We start from the raw sequence: 18,346 nt of genomic DNA, 5'->3' as shown, positions 1-18,346 counted from the left end.
ATTTCTGTAGAACAGATTCTCCCCGTGCATTGTGTGTCTGCTGGTCTCCTGAAGGCTGCCTTTTTAAGCCTTCAAAAGAATTTAGAGGAGCGTATCTGAGAAGGTGATCTGAGCCTCCTTGCTGCATTACAAGCTCACACAAAATATGAATACAATGAGTTTCAGCAAGCAAACCTGTTGGCTTTAGGTTGTAAAGGGAAGCTGGCAGCTGCCGTCTTGTCTTGTTAACTAGCGATGATTCAAGTCTTGCAGATTGTAAAAGAACTGGTCTCACCGTCGAGGCGCAGAGCTACCACAGAGAAGAAAGGTATGAGCTACCAAGTCGTTCACAGTCCTCTCTTAGGCTTGGTTTGAATGTGCCTATGTGTTCTAGTGTTGTGATGCTGCAGTTTCACATTGTTTGCTTCTTGTTTTTAATATTAACCTCACCTTTGCCTAGCTTTGCTCTCACCAATACACCCCAAATCCCTGTATTGTTGTTTTTATTTTGTAAAGGGCATTGCCTGTATGCTTGCAGTACAGCCTTATCTCATTAAACTGACTTTAATGAATGCATTTAAAAAATTACATCCTAAAACTTACATTTAAAAAAAAAAACAAAAAAAAAAATATTTGAGACTAGGATTACAGAATGAAGAATGATTTAAAATGAGGCAACATTAAACATTTAAGGCACACGATAATTAGGTCTGGCTCTGTACACATACTATTTTTTGCTCCCTGGATACAATGTGTTAAATGTCTAAATTACCACAAAGCTTGGCATTCAGAATTAACTTGTTTGAGACAACTGAAACTGTTAGCACTGCTTTGTTGACTTGTGCAGAAGAGAAATGATTGTAATAGTAGTGGCATAATGATCTCATTAACATATTTACCATTTTCATCCTTTGGCGGTGTGACATGCGCAGCAAGCTAGGGGTTTGCACTTATAGTTAACAGCTGGCGTAAGCAGGAGGTGGACGTCTACCTCTCCAAGTAATGTAATGGCACATTTCTTAATGGTACAATTTATATTATACCGGTAGGTCATGAATATGGCGTGGGAGATACTCCGTCTTAACATATTGAAATATAGAATTGTATTTTGGACTATAGAATATCACATGCATATTCCATCACATTTGAATACCTGGTTGGCTTCATTATACTTGCAATAGCCGTTTCTTCTGCTTAATATGCTTTCGGGAAAGCGATGAAAACATGATATCGTTTTGATGAAAGGCTGATGCAAAACAATCTCTATCCCCTTATTTCATACTTCTTGACATTCTAATGTCTGGAGTATTGCTTCTCGGTTTGCGTCATGTGAAGCAGTCATCAGTGACGGCGCTTCCTCTTTCTTTACTTTGTCCCGTTACTTCTCAGTATAATATACACTCTTTATATATAATTTCTTTTTTTATATAGCGCCATCAGGTTCCCCAGCGCTGTACAAAGAGTAGACAGGACAAAACAATAAGTATATACCATGACCTGCAGAAACAGGTGAGGAGGGCCCTGCTCAAAAGAGCTTACAATTGTAATTCCCTCCAAAGTTTATTGCAGTTTATAACACAAAGTCCAGTTTTACCAAGGCACTGGATATTTACTAGTGAAGTCGCGCATGGAAGTCGGAAAGGATTTATGGGAATCTGAGTGACTTTGTACAGTCCCGTTTTTTTCTTTTCTTTCCTATTCCCCAGCATTCAGATCTGTGTTAAACAAAGCTTTGCCACCTCCAGAGAGATCTTATGTCTTAAATAATTTAATTTTTATTGCCTGGAGCTCCGGTGTTCATTACTCTGCAAATCAATTTATGTATCATAATTTCACGTAGAGTCAACGGTTAACAGCTCTTTAGTTAGGTATGTGAGGTGACTTGTTATTGTCTCCAGGGAATGCAGATTTATGTATATGTCCTTATCGTTACCATTTTAACTCTAGATTTTTCTTTAAGCATCTAAAAATTTGATTTAATAGCTAAAACAATTGCTTAAACATCCATTATTATTTTTATACTAGGCTTTAATGAGCCATTTAGCTTTTAAATAAACATGGCGGTTCATGTGCCTCCAGGTAATTATATATATATATATATATATAGAGAGAGAGAGAGAGCATCATCAGAAGTCATACCTGGGAGCTTCCCAGAGAGCAGGCTACACTGGGAATGGATTTATGAGGGGATGCAAAGCCGTGCTTAATGCAGGCCTAGCCCCAGACCGTCAGAAGTGGGTGAGGAGTTATATGGGTAGCGGGTACAGCCGCCATTCCCCTGCCCATAGTGACGTGGAACAGCTTTGCTTCGTCTGGAGACTCTGGGTGAAAGTTAGAGGGTTCCCAGGGACGCCCATGCTGCATAGTGGTCTCTTTCAGTAAAAGAGGTGCATGGTGACAGAGCAATAAGAGATTTTAGATTGTATAATTAATGTTCCACTATCGGTATAATTTAATATGTCCACAATAGTGATCTTTTTAAGACATCTTTACTTGTTACTTATGAGAAATAAGCTGTACCTTTAAACAAAACGCAGTATTGCCGGAAGCACCTTTTCTCGTGTGAGATGATAATGTGACGTTTTACAGCAGATCATGTCTCTAGATGAAACTTTTTATTAACAATAATTTCTGTAAATTACTTGTATGCAATAAAATATATAAATAAATTTGTCTAAAAGCCTCTAAACCAAAGTATCCGTAGGCAAGCAGGCAGGACGCTTAGTGCCCTATTCCTCTAATAGATGTTACAACAAGGAACTAAAAATATCCTGCATTGTCACTGAAAATAGAAAATTAAAGGTACATGGATGTGCCAGGGCATAGGAAATGGTAGCTTGCTTCCATTTGCTGTGTATTTATATCTGAGTCAAACGGTCTTAATTTTCCCTTGGTCTGCTGGATTGTCTTCTGGGGAATTAACGGTATGGAGTGGGATTCATACTTGAATGCATTTGGTACCTGGGCACTAGAAAATAGTAGTAGTTATAACGGTAACTACAAGGGCATATACATATATTCCTGAATGTGTTTAATTAAAATATGTTCTGCAAAGCTTCAGAGTTTACTGCACTTAAAATCATCTGAAGCCTAGTGATAAAGCGAAGACACCTCTAATAGATAATGCTATTGTTATAGCTCTTTCTTAGCACTTCATGGTATTTTTGTAATGCCTTTTAAAAAAACTCATTTATGTATAACACATATATGAGATGCTCCAGTCCCACATATATGATAAGTTGCCCTACCCACTTTAAAGCATGTCAGTATTGCGGGTTTATGTAATTTAGTCCCTTTATTATTGAACTACAGGTTCTGTTTCTCTTTCTCTCTGAAGTTTTAACAATTTTTTATAATTATATGCTACATTAGAAACATAGTTCCGGGTACAGTTGTAATAAATGTGTAAACCCTTTTTGGAAATAATTTTCTTGTCATGTAAAATGTTGCCCTTTTCTTTGCGTTTTCCGGGAATATGTACTTATATTGTAATGCAAAGGGAGGCATCAATAGGCTATTGCCATTGATTATATTTGAGTAACCCTTTTCATGACCTGTGGTGTACTTGGTACGTCATGAAAAGATTTCCCTGCAGGACTAATGACGTCTGGTACATCATCCATTAAAAATGCACACATATTGACACAATCACCACGAGCAGTCAGTGAGCAGCAGATCCTGCGTACTTCCGTGCATGTGATCGCATTTACAGCCAATCCTATGGATGGATACAGTCAGGTGACAAAAGCAATGGTTGTAAGCACTGCCTTTGTCTCTGTTCTCTGCTTCACCTCACTGTGATCGTAAGCTGGCTTCGTATCATCAAATTTTCCTTAATGGGTTAAATTCTAATCACTTGCTCCACACAATGTAGGTCTGCATTTGGGAAATCATTGTGTTCATTGTTTGGAAGATTAAAACTGGTACAATGATCAGTTCTGGATTACTCCCCATGTCATGACAAGATTTTTTCTGTCTCTAAATTAGCATGTTGCAGGGGTGTTACAATATCAACCGGCTTCATTATACATTATGAAGCACCCTATCTATTGCTCTCACCACTCAGTTATCATATGCATTAAAAGTGCATATGATTGCCCCTTTATATAAGGTTCATTTAAAACAAAACACCCTGGTGACTGTGGCTTACTTCACTACACAAATGTAATGGATTAATCTCTGCATTTTTTTGTGCCCCCCCCCCCCCCTTTATATTGTGTAGCTGGCTTTATTACTAAAACACATATATGGATATTTAGACTTTGACAAACAAAACCTGACAGATTTGACCATACAAGTTTTTATTTACTGAGCATGAAAGATGCATGGCCTTTCCCAGAGGGCCCTGAATGATATTTCTTGTCTTCTGACTGTGAAATGATTGTGATGGCTAACGCTAGCTGAGTAGAACTGGCATAGAATTTGCCAGTAATGTTCTATTATTTGGAAAACTTGCATCCCACTGCACATCAAAGCAGTGTGTGAATTATTGATGTTTCTGTAGCTGAAAAGTTCGCTGGAATGGGATAGGCTTGCAGGACGCTTTCTTCAAACATTGTGTGTGTGTGTGTATGTAATTTTATATATATATATATATATATATATATATATATATATATATATATTAGGAATTATATTTAAACTTTATTGCAACAGATCTCTGAAGTTGCAGTAAATGTATATTAATGATGAAGTATTTAATAGAGAATGTATAAATTATTGAAAACATTAATCCATTTAATAAACTGATAAACATACCTGGGAACGCTCCGGGTTTGACCCAGAGATTGCCGGGTGAAGCACCGGTTCTCCGGGTCAAGACCGAATCAGACCCGAATCCTTTGCGTCGCGGGAGCAGGGTCTTGACACCCCCCGCTCCCCGCCCATTTTCCCTTTAAATGGGGGTGTTTTCCCGCTGACGTCAGTATGCAGTCCTGGCTGCGTCCCGTAAGGGAGGGCTACGGGTGGCCTGAGCCCAGAAGTTCCCAGGTATGCTGATAAATTAAAACATTAAATCATTAGTAAATCGATTTGCTAATTACTTGATATAAATTGCTAAATAAATAGTAACTAACATACACTTATGAACTCTAACACCATACAGAAGGGGTGTCCCAAGTTTTTTCTGCAGTGGGCCACTTCATCAGAATTGTATACGTGCGAGGGCCGCACTCCTTTTTCACTGTGAGAAAATATAGCCTTTAATAAAATATGCAGATTAAAATAAAGTAAATTACACAAAACCTTTACTTTTCCTCTCACTGATTTCTGCGCCTAGAAAGTTTTGTGACTACAAATTCAGGATTCTGTATAAGTAAAAATGAACTAGTTCTATTTATTCTAGGGATACACCGAAATGAAAATTCTGGACCGAAACCGAAAATTCAGGGTTCGCTTAGCCGAAGACGAAAATGACCCCCCACCTCTTAAAAATAATATAAAATCCCACACTTTTAATAAAAAAAAGTAAGTTACCCACCAAAATTGTACAAACAAAATTATATGATTGTTAACGGCAATCTCAGGCATACCCAGATTGCAATGTACTGGTTGGCTGGGCATGATAGGAGTGTGATTGCTGTCAACAATCATATATAAATTAATATTGTTGTATTCTTTTGGCCAATTTAGGTGTGTTAACTACACTTTTAAAATTTAAAATTCAACCATACCACTTGGCATGATTATACCCAGGCAACCAGTAAAATGCTGGAACCTAGCAACCACACTACTATCATGCCAAGTCAGCCAGTACATGTTGAAACCTGGCACATCACTTACAGCCACCATGTGCCATGCCCCCCACTTATCCATGCTATCACACACACACACTCATTCATTCATTCACAGCTTCATTCCCACAATCATGCATACTCATTCAAACATGGCGCCAGGATTTGTCAAGCCCTAGGTAATGGTATTATTTCTTTCAGAGGAACTATTTTTTTTTTTCTCCTTGGACATCTATTGTATCGTAACTGTCTGTGCAGATCATGTACACACACTACTTGACTGCCCATGCTCAAGTCTGAACTGGACCAACGACAATGTCGTTTTTTTGTTTGGCGGTTTCACAAGGACCTGTGTACATATTGCAGACAAAGCTGCATTTTCTTCTAGGTTCTGACCGGTGTTTGACTATTACCACTGCAAACTTGCATGCAATGCTAGCCAAATTAGAAAAGTAATAGACCAGAGAACAGGCCGTATGCAGTCAGAAAAATGAAAAGAGGATACGATGCCTACCTCTCGGTTCTGCATTATGATCTTTCTCTAGCATGCTTTTTACACTTTATTGTAACTAATAATAAGCAGTATATGAACTTTAATTTCAAGTTGTTCCACCTTAAGACTGTATATTTAATCAAATAATATCTTGACTAGATTTGACTAGATTTAGTAGCCTGACATAATACATTGGGCTGTATGTATAGAGCACAGAATTTATATATATTTACATACACACACATGCGCCGCTTTATTACACCTTGCTAGTACCGGGTTGGATCCTTTTTTGCCTTCAGAGCTGCCTACATTCTTCGTGGCATGCTTTCTACAAGGTGCTGGAAATATTCTAGACATGATGGCATCACGCAGTTGCTGTGGATTTGTTGGCTGCACACGCGAGATGCGAATCCCCTGTTCCACCACATCCTAAAGATGCTCTATTGGATTGAGATCTGGTAACTGTGGAGTCCATTGGAGTACAGTGAACTCATGTCATGTTCAAGAAACCAGTTTCAGCTTTGTGACCTGGTGCATTATCCTGCTGGAAGTACCCATCAGAAGATCGGTACACTGTGGTCATAGAGGGATGGACATGGTAACATAGTAACATAGTAACATAGTTCATAAGGTTGAAAAAAGACCAAAGTCCATCAAGTTCAACCTATATACATATTGTGTCCCTACTGTGTTGATCCAGAGGAAGGCAAAAAACCCTTATGAAGCAGATGCCAATTGCCCCATACCAGGGGGAAAATTCCTTCCCGACTCCAAATATGGCAATCAGAATAAATCCCTGGATCAACGTTCTTTCCCTATTAATCTAATATCCATAACTTGTAATATTATTGCTTTCAAGAAACACGTCCAGGCTCCTTTTGAACTCTTTTATTGAGTTTACCATCACCACTTCCTCTGGCAGAGAGTTCCATAATCTCACCGCTCTTACTGTAAAGAACCCCCGTCTGTGCTGGTGTAGAAACCTTCTTTCCTCCAGCCGTAGAGGATGTCCCCTTGTTATAGATACAGTCCTGGGTATAAATAGGTCCTGGGAGTGATCTCTGTACTGTCCCCTTATATATTTATACATAGTTATTAAGTCCCCCCTAAGCCGTCTTTTTTCCAAACTAAATAACCCCAATTCTGATAATCTTTCTGGGTACTGTAGTCCTCCCATTCCCCTTATTACTCTGGTTGCCCGTCTTTGAACCCTCTCCAGCTCCACTATATCTTTCTTGTACACTGGTGCCCAGTACTGTACACAGTATTCCATGTGTGGTCTGACTAGTGACTTGTACAGGGGTAGAATTATTTCCTTGTCGTGGGCATCTATGCCCCTTTTGATGCACCCCATGATTTTATTTGCCTTAGCAGCAGCTGCCTGACACTGGTCGCTACAGGTAAATTTACTGTTAACTAAAACTCCTAAGTCCTTTTCCATGTCAGTCGTCCCCAGTGTTTTCCCATTTAATACATATTCCCAGCCTGGATTTTTCTTCCCCATGTGCATAACCTTACATTTATCTGTGTTGAACCTCATCTGCCACATCCCAGCCCAAGCCTCCAACCTATGCAGATCCATTTGTAATCGTGCGCTGTCCTCTATTGTGTTAACCACGTTACAGAGCTTAGTATCGTCTGCAAAGATTGATACTTTACTATGCAATCCCTCTACAAGGTCATTAATAAATATATTAAAAAGAATAGGACCCAAAACTGACCCCTGTGGTACCCCACTAGCAACAGTCACCCACTCAGAGTATGTACCATTAATAACCACCCTCTGTTTCCTATCACTGAGCCAGTTACTTACCCACATACACACATTCTCCCCCAGCCCAAGCATTCTCATTTTATGTACGAGCCTTTTATGTGGCACCGTATCAAATGCTTTGGAAAAATCAAGATATACGACATCCAGCGATTCACCCCGATCCAGTCTTGAGCTCACCTCCTCATAAAAGCTGGTCAGCAGCAATACTCAGGTATGCTGTCACATTTAAACAATGCTCAATTGGTACTAAGGGTCCCACACACCATTACACCACCACCAGCAAACATTCTTCCATTTTCCAATTTTGGTGAGCCTGTGCGAATTGCAGCCTCAGTTTCCTGTTCTTAGCTGACAGGAGTGGTACCCGGTGTAGCCCATCTGCTTCAAGGTTTGACGTGCTGTGTGTTCAGAGATGGTATTCTGCATACCTTGGTTGTAACGAGTTAGTGTTGCCTGTCTGTCATCTCGAACCAGTCTTCCCATTCTCCTCTTACCTCTGACATCAACAAGGCATTTTCACCCACACAACTGCTGCTCACTGGATATTTTCTCTTTGTCTCACCATTCTCTGTAAAGCCCTAGAGATGGCTGTGCGTGAAAATCCCAGTAGATCAGCAGTTTGTGAAATACTCAGACCAGCCTGTCAACCATGCCACGTTCAAAGTCACTTAACTCCCCTTTCTTTCCCCTTCTGATGCTCAGTTTGAAGTTCAGCAAGTAGTCTTCACCACGTCTACAAGCCTAAATGCATTGAGTTGCTGCCATGTGGTTGGCTGATTAGCCATTTGTGTTAACAAGCAATTGAACAGAGGTACCTAATAAGTGAGTGTGTATAAATATGTCTTGGAAGTAGTCTTCTGAGGGAGTTTGATCATGGCTTCATAATGAAAGGTATGTGTCCTGCTAAAACTATAATATATACATACATATATTATATATAATCTCATCAAATATAAGTCTCTTTTGAATACTAGGAGGAAACTTGCTTTCGCTTTGCTCCCCTGATGCCCCTCTTTTTTTAGGAGTTTGCTGGGTATACATGTATCGGTGTTTTACAGCTTGTTTCAAACAGAAACCCCTTGAAATTTCTTTAGTAACAAAAATCCAATTTATAAATTACATTAGTGTACAGTGCTACGGAATTTGATGGCACTGTATAAAACAATAAATAATAATAATAATAGTGCCTTACTTGGTTATAAAAATAGCTAGTGATAGGTTACAAAGTCACACAAGAGATCAGTCTCAACTTTCCCTGGTCACCTCAACTAAATGAAGGTCTCCTCTTTAGCTATTTAAACATTTTAGCAATTTTTTTATTTTAGTATTAATTTAATTTATCTGTGGGGCTTAACTGTCTATAAATTGTCAATATAATTTCTACACACTGTTCTTTTTCTTATTAGTTAATAGATAATTCTGTTATACTGCCCCACTCGGTAAATAAATAAAGCGAATACGAAGGATGGTTCTGTTTTTTGGTTGGTATATAAATCCAAGCAATAAAATGAATCCTTTTATTATGTCAATAGTTATTAATGTGCTTTACAATTATCCAGCACAACTTTCCACTACCCTGCTGTAGTTGTAATCTATGAGTTTAATTACACAGCATGGTAGGGAGAGGAGACCTGAAAGGAAGACATGTCAGGAACTTTTAGACGGGATTTTTTTGTGTGTATGTAAATTGCACAGTAAGCGTTTAATCATTAACAATAGAAACCGGCTCTCTTAGACAGACTACACTAACAATGCTTGGAAGCACCATGATAAAAATAAATGCTATATTTCCGCACTGTAGAGAAAGATATGTTTGCAGACGTAATTACCCTGCAATTGAGGAGAGGTGTTTTGTTAACTTAAAAAAATGATCGAATGTCTGCACTGTGCTATTTTGCATTTGGCCGCGGAGCTATTTCCCTTTGACTGCTGTATAATACAAGGATTCATTATACATACTGCCATATTGCCCTACCGTTACTGAACTAGGTGTTATGTCAAGATGAGCAGTTTGTACTTAGATTGTACAGAGAATGTACAATAAACCACTCTAGTTTGGAGGCATATACAATATGACATATCGTAGACACATTTTTTTACATCTAGCTTCTAGGTTCCCTCTGGTTTTTAAATATATCCTGCTGCCCAGACCTTGACAATCCCATGAGCCACAGCTCCAGGAACATATTACTGCTGGCGCCCACCTGTTCTCAAACTTTTCCATAAGTCTGTGTGCCACACCTCTAATGGATCTTACAGGGAATCTTTTTCCTTTTTGTTTTGAAGTGTGTCATTACTGGAACTTCCCTTTTTATACTGTGGTCCACGAGTAAACATTTTTGGGAATTGATACTGCAAGTGAATGCTTCCTTATTCTTACCAAAGTTACGGTATTTTTGTCCACCATGCAAAGCTGTATTGTTGGTTAAATTTTGTATTTATTTTTTTTGTAAGTGATCTTCATGTTTTTTTTTTTCACATGGAACAATGTGAGCTCTGTAGGGATATATGAATTGGATTTGCAGGTATATTTAAGGGTTGGTATCTTGGCACCCTTGCCTGATCGTCCTCCCACATGTCAATAGTCTTCAAAGATGCTACTTATAGGCTGGACAAAACCACTGCCAGAGACATGATTTGCACCAAGTAGTTGGTCACCACTGATGTAATTGTTTTTACGTGTAATCAAAGTTATGGAATGTTTTGTCTTTAATAAGCTGTACTTGTAGTTCCAAGATGCCCTGTAGGTTATGTAATATCACATAATGCTATGTGATGGAACATTAAATTCTGCTCTCTACCGGAAATCCTGAAGGAGAATCTCCGGCCATCAGTCCGTGACCTAAAGCTCCTATGCAGTTGGGTTATACAGCAAGGCGATGGTCCCAAGCTCGCAAGCAAGTCTACCTCTGAACGGCTGAAAGGTTTTGCAGTGGCCTAGTCGAAGTCCTGACTTGAATCCAATTGAGATGCTGTGGTATGACCTTGAAAGAGATTCATGCTCAAAAAAACCCCCAAATTCCTCAACAGTAATGTAAAAGTGTGTGTGAAAGGGAGCAAAGGTCATGAGTGATGACTATTGGTATTAAAAGTTTGGGGTTTATGTGGAACACTTTCCCTATAAGTTATAATATAATGCACAATGTTCTATAAAGCAATGTTTCTATGTGTAAAGTTTATGTTGGAACCTAAACTAAGATGAATTGCTCAGTTTGCGTATTGTGCAGCCAACAACCTAATGAGCCCTATTAATTAGGTTCCTGCTCTCCCTGAGGATTTTTTTTTTTTTTATACAGACATTCATGGTCCAGCACTTTGTTATTCCCCATTGACGTGCTGGAGTATAATGTTCGTTTGACTGCTTATGCTCCCAAGCCATTAATCGTATTACTAAGCATAAATGGGATTGGATGTCCGGAATATCCCCAAACTAAGATGTTTAAGATGTTTAAAAAAAAAAAAAAAAAAGAGCAGTCCTCTACTGTGCACAAACTTTTAGACAGCCCTATGTACTACTTCCAGCCAGGAAACCTAAAACAGAAGAAAGAGGGCATACCAGGCATACCATATATACTGTATGTATAAGGTTTACATAAAGAAACTTGACATTTCAGTCCCACCTGAGAGAGAGCCAACATATCAACAAAACACACAATAATTAGATATATTTTTACTGTATGACAAACGGCAGAGACTCATCCCCCCACCAACACCTCTATTCATACTCGAAAGCAAACAGGACCCAGGAACGTGGTCTCCAAGGTAAAAAGAGTAAACAACCATACATGAGGAGCAGACTGCATCATACTATTTGACATAAAATATACACTGTATCACAGAGAGAATGTACAACATAAGATACATCTGTATGAAACATTTGTTACACACCATTTTATTTAAATCTGAAAATTTTTTTAAACATTTTTTATAATCAGGATAGATAGAGATCATGTCAATGTTAGGTGGAAAATAAATGTAAAAAAACCATTAAAAAACTGAGAATACATAAGTCGCAATCGAATAATGGTACCACATACCATGGTGGCTTGCCAAAGAGTACAGGCTGGAGGATCCGCTCAAAGGGCATCTGATCAATCGTGTATTGGCATCATAACTAAAAAGCAAGTAAATGACCGTACAGGTATATATGATCAGCCCATGAGTCACGGACAACTTACCCTTGAATACAGAGAAACACTTGGTGATCACTACATCGGAATATGTAGATAGAAGAACTAACAAGATACATCTCTATTTGTATTCCCATGTTATATCTGGATCATAACTAAACCAGAATGGAAAGGATCTCAAGATCCCCGCAGCATCAATTATTGTAAACAGTCCTTTATTAAATATTTAAAATTCATGTAACAAGGCAGAAAGGAAACACACCATTGTGTTGGTGAGTCTGGATGGGGCGTTGCGGCAACAAACTAGCAATATCGAAGCGGGCAAAAACTCTGTTTGATGCAAAAATGTTTCATAATGCATAGCTCCCAATAGGGGAAGTGCAGTGCGTAACCACACTAAAAACATCTGGAAACAGCAAATATTCACCAAAAACAAGTTACACCAGTATCTTGTACACCAAGATAAACACATACTTTATATGAAACTGCCTTCAGAGTTGTACATTTCCCACTTGCTTTGCTAATCGCATCAGACTCCCAACATTCAAGAAACATCTCAAAACCCACTTCAGAGAAGCATACCATCTTAGCTGCTAGAACTTGTCATCGATACAACCACCACACTACCTCTCACCCTTTCTCTGTGCCTTATGTTTGTCACCCCATTTCCTCAAGACTGTAAGCTTGTAAGGCAGGGCTCTCTCCACCTAATGTAAATTGTCGGCGCTAAATAAATTAAAGATGATAATAATAACAACATATCAAAAATTCCTTGCTGACGGGATCATAAATATCCTAGATCACGATCAGTAGAATCACTGATGACCCTGTGAATAGCTCATGTCATTAGGTAGTAGTATACTGAAAACCACAGAGTAACACATCTTGATCCTTTGTCTTCAGCCCAGCACATGTGCATTGATTAAGTAAATGAAGCTATAGTTACTCTGTTTTTTCATGTATGCGAGGGAAAACTTAACTCTGGTTTTAATCTTATTTGCCGTTTAAAAATGCGTTCAAAGGCTATGTGAATAAGTGGTCTTCTGGATTTTTTCTAATACATCATAAATCAAATATAATTTCTACAATTTCTACAAATAAACTATTACAGCATTCTATTAGAAAATTGCAAGACACTATTTGACTTTCGTTGATCTGCCTCTCCTGTGATCCCTAGCTAGCTTCTGACCCCAAAGATCTGTTCCATTTGTGCTTTTATGCACTTATGTTTAAGTGGCACAGCCTCTGTAAGTAGGAAAGCAAAGCCCACCAAGTAAACATTTTTTTGCCCCCCCCCCAAGTTCAAATAATAAAAATTCTAGAAATATAAAATGTGGGGGCTTGCTGTTAAGAGCTATTTTGATTTGAATAGAACCCTTGAAGATCTCTGCTTGAGTTTCCCACTTATGCTTCCTGTTTTTATACTATTATGTATTGGGTGTACCAGATGCCCTTCAAGATAAGATTAGACGCAAATAAGAAATGTTAATTCAAAAGAATAAGTATAGAATGGAACACTCAGGGAGCTTTTAACACGAAGAACACAAAATTAAGCAGACTGCGCTTTTCTCTGCATGCTCCATTATAAGCAACATCCTGCAGCGGCATAGATTGTTTTGGACAGGTTTTCAAGGAAGAAGGAAGGTGCTCAGCAAAACATTGTAGTGCGTGTGTGTGTGCGTGCGCGTGTGAAAACGCATTATATGGAGAAAAGTTTTGGTAAGGTTTCTAGTTTACGCACCTGGTGCATATGATAACTGAGTGGTCACTTTTATATTTTATGTTACCGTATTTTCCGGCGTATAAGACGACCCCCAACTTTTCCAGTTAAAATATAGAGTTTAGGCTATACTCGCCGTATAAGACTACCCCTCTACCCAGTACACAACAGCCAGCCAATCACGGCAAGCGATGTACCTTACCGGTGATTGGCTGGTTGTTGTATACAAAGCCTGCTTGGATTGGGTGGGTCAGCTCTCCCTAACATATGCCTGTCCACACACACACATGTATAGACATACACTGCCCTCACACACCCCTTCCTTTACACACATATACACGTACACACCAACTTACAAACACACACATACACATACACTGCCCATACAAAGACATATACATACATATACTGCCCTAACATATGCCTGTCCATACATACACATTTATACACTGCCCTCACCACACAGCTTACAAATACCTACACTGCTCTTACACACACCTGACCATACACATACCCTGACCTTACACACACACACTTATACACATACACTGCACTTACACCCCTTTCTCCCCATCTGTTACCTTTCTCATCTTCTATCTTCCATCCAGTTGTGGGAGCGTGAGGTCTGTCATTTCAGACCTCTGCTTTACTGCTCCCTCATCACTACGCGCCGGCAATTGATGCCGAGCGGCGGGATATGACGTCATCCCCGCACTCGGCATCAATAGCCGGCGCGTAGTGATTAGGGAGCACGGAAGCCGAGGTTTGAAGTGTCAGACCTCGAGCTTCCTAATGTTGGGCTAGTTAGAGGTCGTGATCTCCCCAACCCCTAGCTGGGGAGATCACGATCTTGCACCTACCTCGACGCGGCCCTGAAGACCGTCCCAGGGGAGACGGCTTCTCCGCTCGCCCCTCCCCTAGAGATACGCTATAGTTTTAGGGGCTTCGTGGGGAATTGTGGTTCTCCAGTCCGGCTCGGTAAGTTTGAGCACCCGGCGTATAAGATGACCCCCGACTTTTGAGAAGATTTTCATGGCTTAAAAAGTCTTCTTATACGCCGGAAAATACAGTACTTATATAAGTCTACTCTGTAGCTTTCCTCTCTGTCCTGTCATGTTCAACAACCTCTACTTATCTCCGTTTTCCTTTTTATAATAACACTATTATTTAGATATAATAAGTCTGCTACTGTGAACTGATTTCAGGAGTTACCAATTGTCTGAAAGGTCACTGTTACTGAATTTTAAAAACAACCCTTTCAGGCCTCAGTCATTTATCTTCTGTTAACAAGAAGTAGAGTAGATTAACAATAAATTAAATAAGAATGCTGCCAATTTTTCATTGAAAAAAAACTATGTTTAAATGAAATAAAAAATAAAATAAAAAGCTTCAGTGCGTAAAATGTGTTATCCTGCATAGAGATGAACTTTGAACACAAAGTTTGCATATCTTGACGGACCTTCTGATATTGTACAATTAAATACAATTAGTCTGAGGAAAGCAATTTATCTTTTGGAAGATATTGTACAGTGTGTGAAGGAATATAATTCCTCCCCCCTCCTTATAACATCTTAAATTGTATTGGGACTGAAATTGGCAAGAACTCCTTATTGTTTAGCTAAGTCAAGCTATGCTTCCTATGGTGTGATAAAATAATGAATTGCTCAGAATTCAAATAAAACATCAGATAAAACTTCACTATGGCTCATAGATTTTTTACATCCACATCCAAGTAGATTAAAGCAATAAATATTTATCATTTGCAGTAAACTCAAAATAATAGCATTAAATGGCATCATATCATGTTGTCAAATAAATAGAAAGCTATTTTGGAAATACCATACCGTTTAAAAGTTTGAGAACACATAGAAATGTCCTTGTTTTTTTAAAGAAAAGCAAATTTTGTCCATTAAAATAATATCAAATGGATCTGGAATACAGTGTAGACATTGCAAATGTGTATATGTGTAAATGAATATTGTAGCTGGAAATGGCTGATTTTTAATGGAATATCTTCATAGGGGTACATAGGCCCTTCATCACTCCTATGTTCCAATGGCACGTTGTGTTCGCTAATCCAAGTTTACGTTTAAAAGATCATTAGAAAACCTGTTTCTCTTTTTTTCCGTGTGTGTAGCGCGAGTAAAGCTAACTTGTCAAGATATGCCACAGAGTACAGAAAGTAGGAATATTTAAAACCACAAACTCTTAGTGCTTTGGCATAAGGTGTACTTTACCATTGCAGCCTCCATGCAATAGAGTTGATTTTGGTTTTTAGAAACGAAAACATTTGTCTCTTATTATTAGTACTAGTAGTAGTGATATTGTTTTGGATAGTGCCGTCATATTCTGCAGTGCTGTACCATGGGCAAAATAAGTAATATATAACATATTTCAACAGAAACCACAAAACCCTACGTGTTAGGGTGTATTAGTGCCAATGTTAGGGATGGACAAGTCACATTACTATGTCTGAAGGCAGGAGAGGGACTAGGAAAAGGAATTTGGGAGGAAGAGTGTCAAAGCATTAGTGTATAGGCATCCTTAAAGAATGTTGGTCTTGAGGGATTGAAGGCAGGGGCGAGACGGGTATAAGGGAGACCAACTACGACAGAGTTACAATAAACAAGGCGAGAGATAATGGGGGCATGAACAAAAGCCTTAGTGGCATCTTGTGTTAGGAAAGGACAAATGCAGACAATGTTTATTAAGGTGGAGATGGCAGATTTGTGAGACAAACTGGATGTAGGGGCTGAATGAGAGGTCAGACTCAAGGGCGACACCTTGGCAGTGACCGTGAGGGGACGAGGTGATGATCACACCATTGACATTGAGGAAAGTTGTTTAGAGAGTGTTAGCATTGGTGGGAGGGAAGACGAGGTTTCTTTATCCTCTTTCTCATATAAGCGGATTTTAAGTTGAACTGATGTAGACACTCTGTCTACTTAAGTAAAAGCCGCAAGGGAGGTGGAGAATTAAACGAAATGTTCTGTTACTATTTTGCCCACCTCACCAGAAAATGCAGTTAATATGTTGAAAGTAGCGTGTGTAACTTAAATGTTATGGTCCTTTTCTTTAGCCGTCAGATGACCTTTGACTTCGCGGGCGCATTTTCTGATCAGTGGCCCTAACTCGTAATGTAGCTGTCATCTGAAAATACTGGATTTTGTAGGGGGTTGGGCTTTCCTATACCCTAAGAGTTTTCTTGTCACTTGTAGGTGTACTAATTTATGTAGAAGTAACTATAGATGTACATTCGTAAAGGTTCAGGAATGTTTTGAGAAAAATGAAAGATGATCTTAATCCACTTGGCAAGAACTTGATATGTGTGCTTAAAATATAACTCCGGCTTTACAATTAATGTAGCCAATTCCATTCTAACACTAGTACTGTTACTACTGGTACTAGTAACAAGTTTTTATTGAGCCATGTAACCGCTCTTACTCCAGTTTTAGTTCACTTGTTTTTCTACTAAAATGGATGCCTTACTTCAGTATATCTTAAGCTTCTTTATTTTTTAATGGTAAATCATGCTTTTCACTATATATGTGATGTACTTTCTGAGAAAATCAGAATAAAATCCTTTTTGAGACTTAAAAAGCTTTGTGCTTTAGTATAGAAAACTAATTTATACCTGAGGTTAGTATTCTTCGTGGAGAGAAATGTACTTTATGCTAACAAAAGAATTCTCGTGAAAGACATTCTGTTCCTTTTTTTTTTTTTTTTGGGTCATGCGGGCCTGTCTATGTTCACTTGCGGTATATTGTCCTAATTTGTTAGTTTCATTTAAGATTTGCGGTGTATTGCTTAGCAGATTTTTTTTGTCCTGTCTTTATTTTATTTCTTGGATAGAAAATGTTTTTATTGCTAAAATAAATTCTGGGTAAAGGGTAAGACTTAACTGAAACAGATTAAACAGAAGCAAAAGAACCCGCAGCGAGAAACATGGGAACGCGCACACAGACAAGAAAGTTGGAAATCTTTGGTCATCCACAGCCTCACTGCTTAATGATAATGCATATCATAGCTGTGTGGTTCCTTGTAATGACTGTGTGCACCTCCATGCAAATGATAGACGTGCGTGGAAAGCGCTCCAATTGATTTAGATGGGCGCTCGTTCCTGGCACCGATTGGCTTCTTCAAGCTGGTGTGACAGCACTTACAGCATCACTAGTGAACTCCTTTGTTAGAAGACAATTTTATTTCCCAGGACACTGGCCAGGGAAGCATTTTTAGTATGTTAATGACCTAACCTAAAGTATTCCTCCTACAGTGTTAAATATTTTCAGTTTGGTCTTCACATTTTTTATCCTGTACTTATTTCAACCAAGACCTGTTGCCATCTTAATGACCTTAGATTTATACTTCTATTTGGTTTATGTATAATCAAGGAATACATATTTTTGCATGTTACTGTGCCAATTTTTATATTTTTCTTGTCCTGGATTTAAACATTTGTATTTGTAATTTTCCTTGTTCTTTACTGATATTACACATCCCTTCCTGTTTTTTTGTTAT

The 18,346-nt window shown here is 38.7% G+C and overlaps 1 protein-coding gene across 1 annotated transcript in view; it reads left to right on the top strand.

Moving 5' to 3' along the window:
* The first annotated feature begins 234 nt into the window (after positions 1-234).
* Positions 235-18,346, top strand: part of LOC149298803 (USP6 N-terminal-like protein) — a 59,222-nt gene continuing 41,110 nt past the window's right edge. The window contains exon 1 of the mRNA XM_089487097.1: positions 235-307. Within this exon, the coding sequence (XP_089343223.1) occupies positions 235-307 (73 nt within the window). The remainder of the gene's footprint in view (positions 308-18,346) is intronic.

Source organism: Sceloporus occidentalis, unplaced genomic scaffold, assembly GCF_023333645.1.
Source record: "Sceloporus occidentalis isolate IW3139 unplaced genomic scaffold, rSceOcc1.0.p SCAF_31, whole genome shotgun sequence".
In the NCBI taxonomy this organism is placed as follows: Eukaryota; Metazoa; Chordata; class Lepidosauria; order Squamata; family Phrynosomatidae; genus Sceloporus; species Sceloporus occidentalis.
This window is presented reverse-complemented; position numbering and strand designations above follow the sequence as displayed.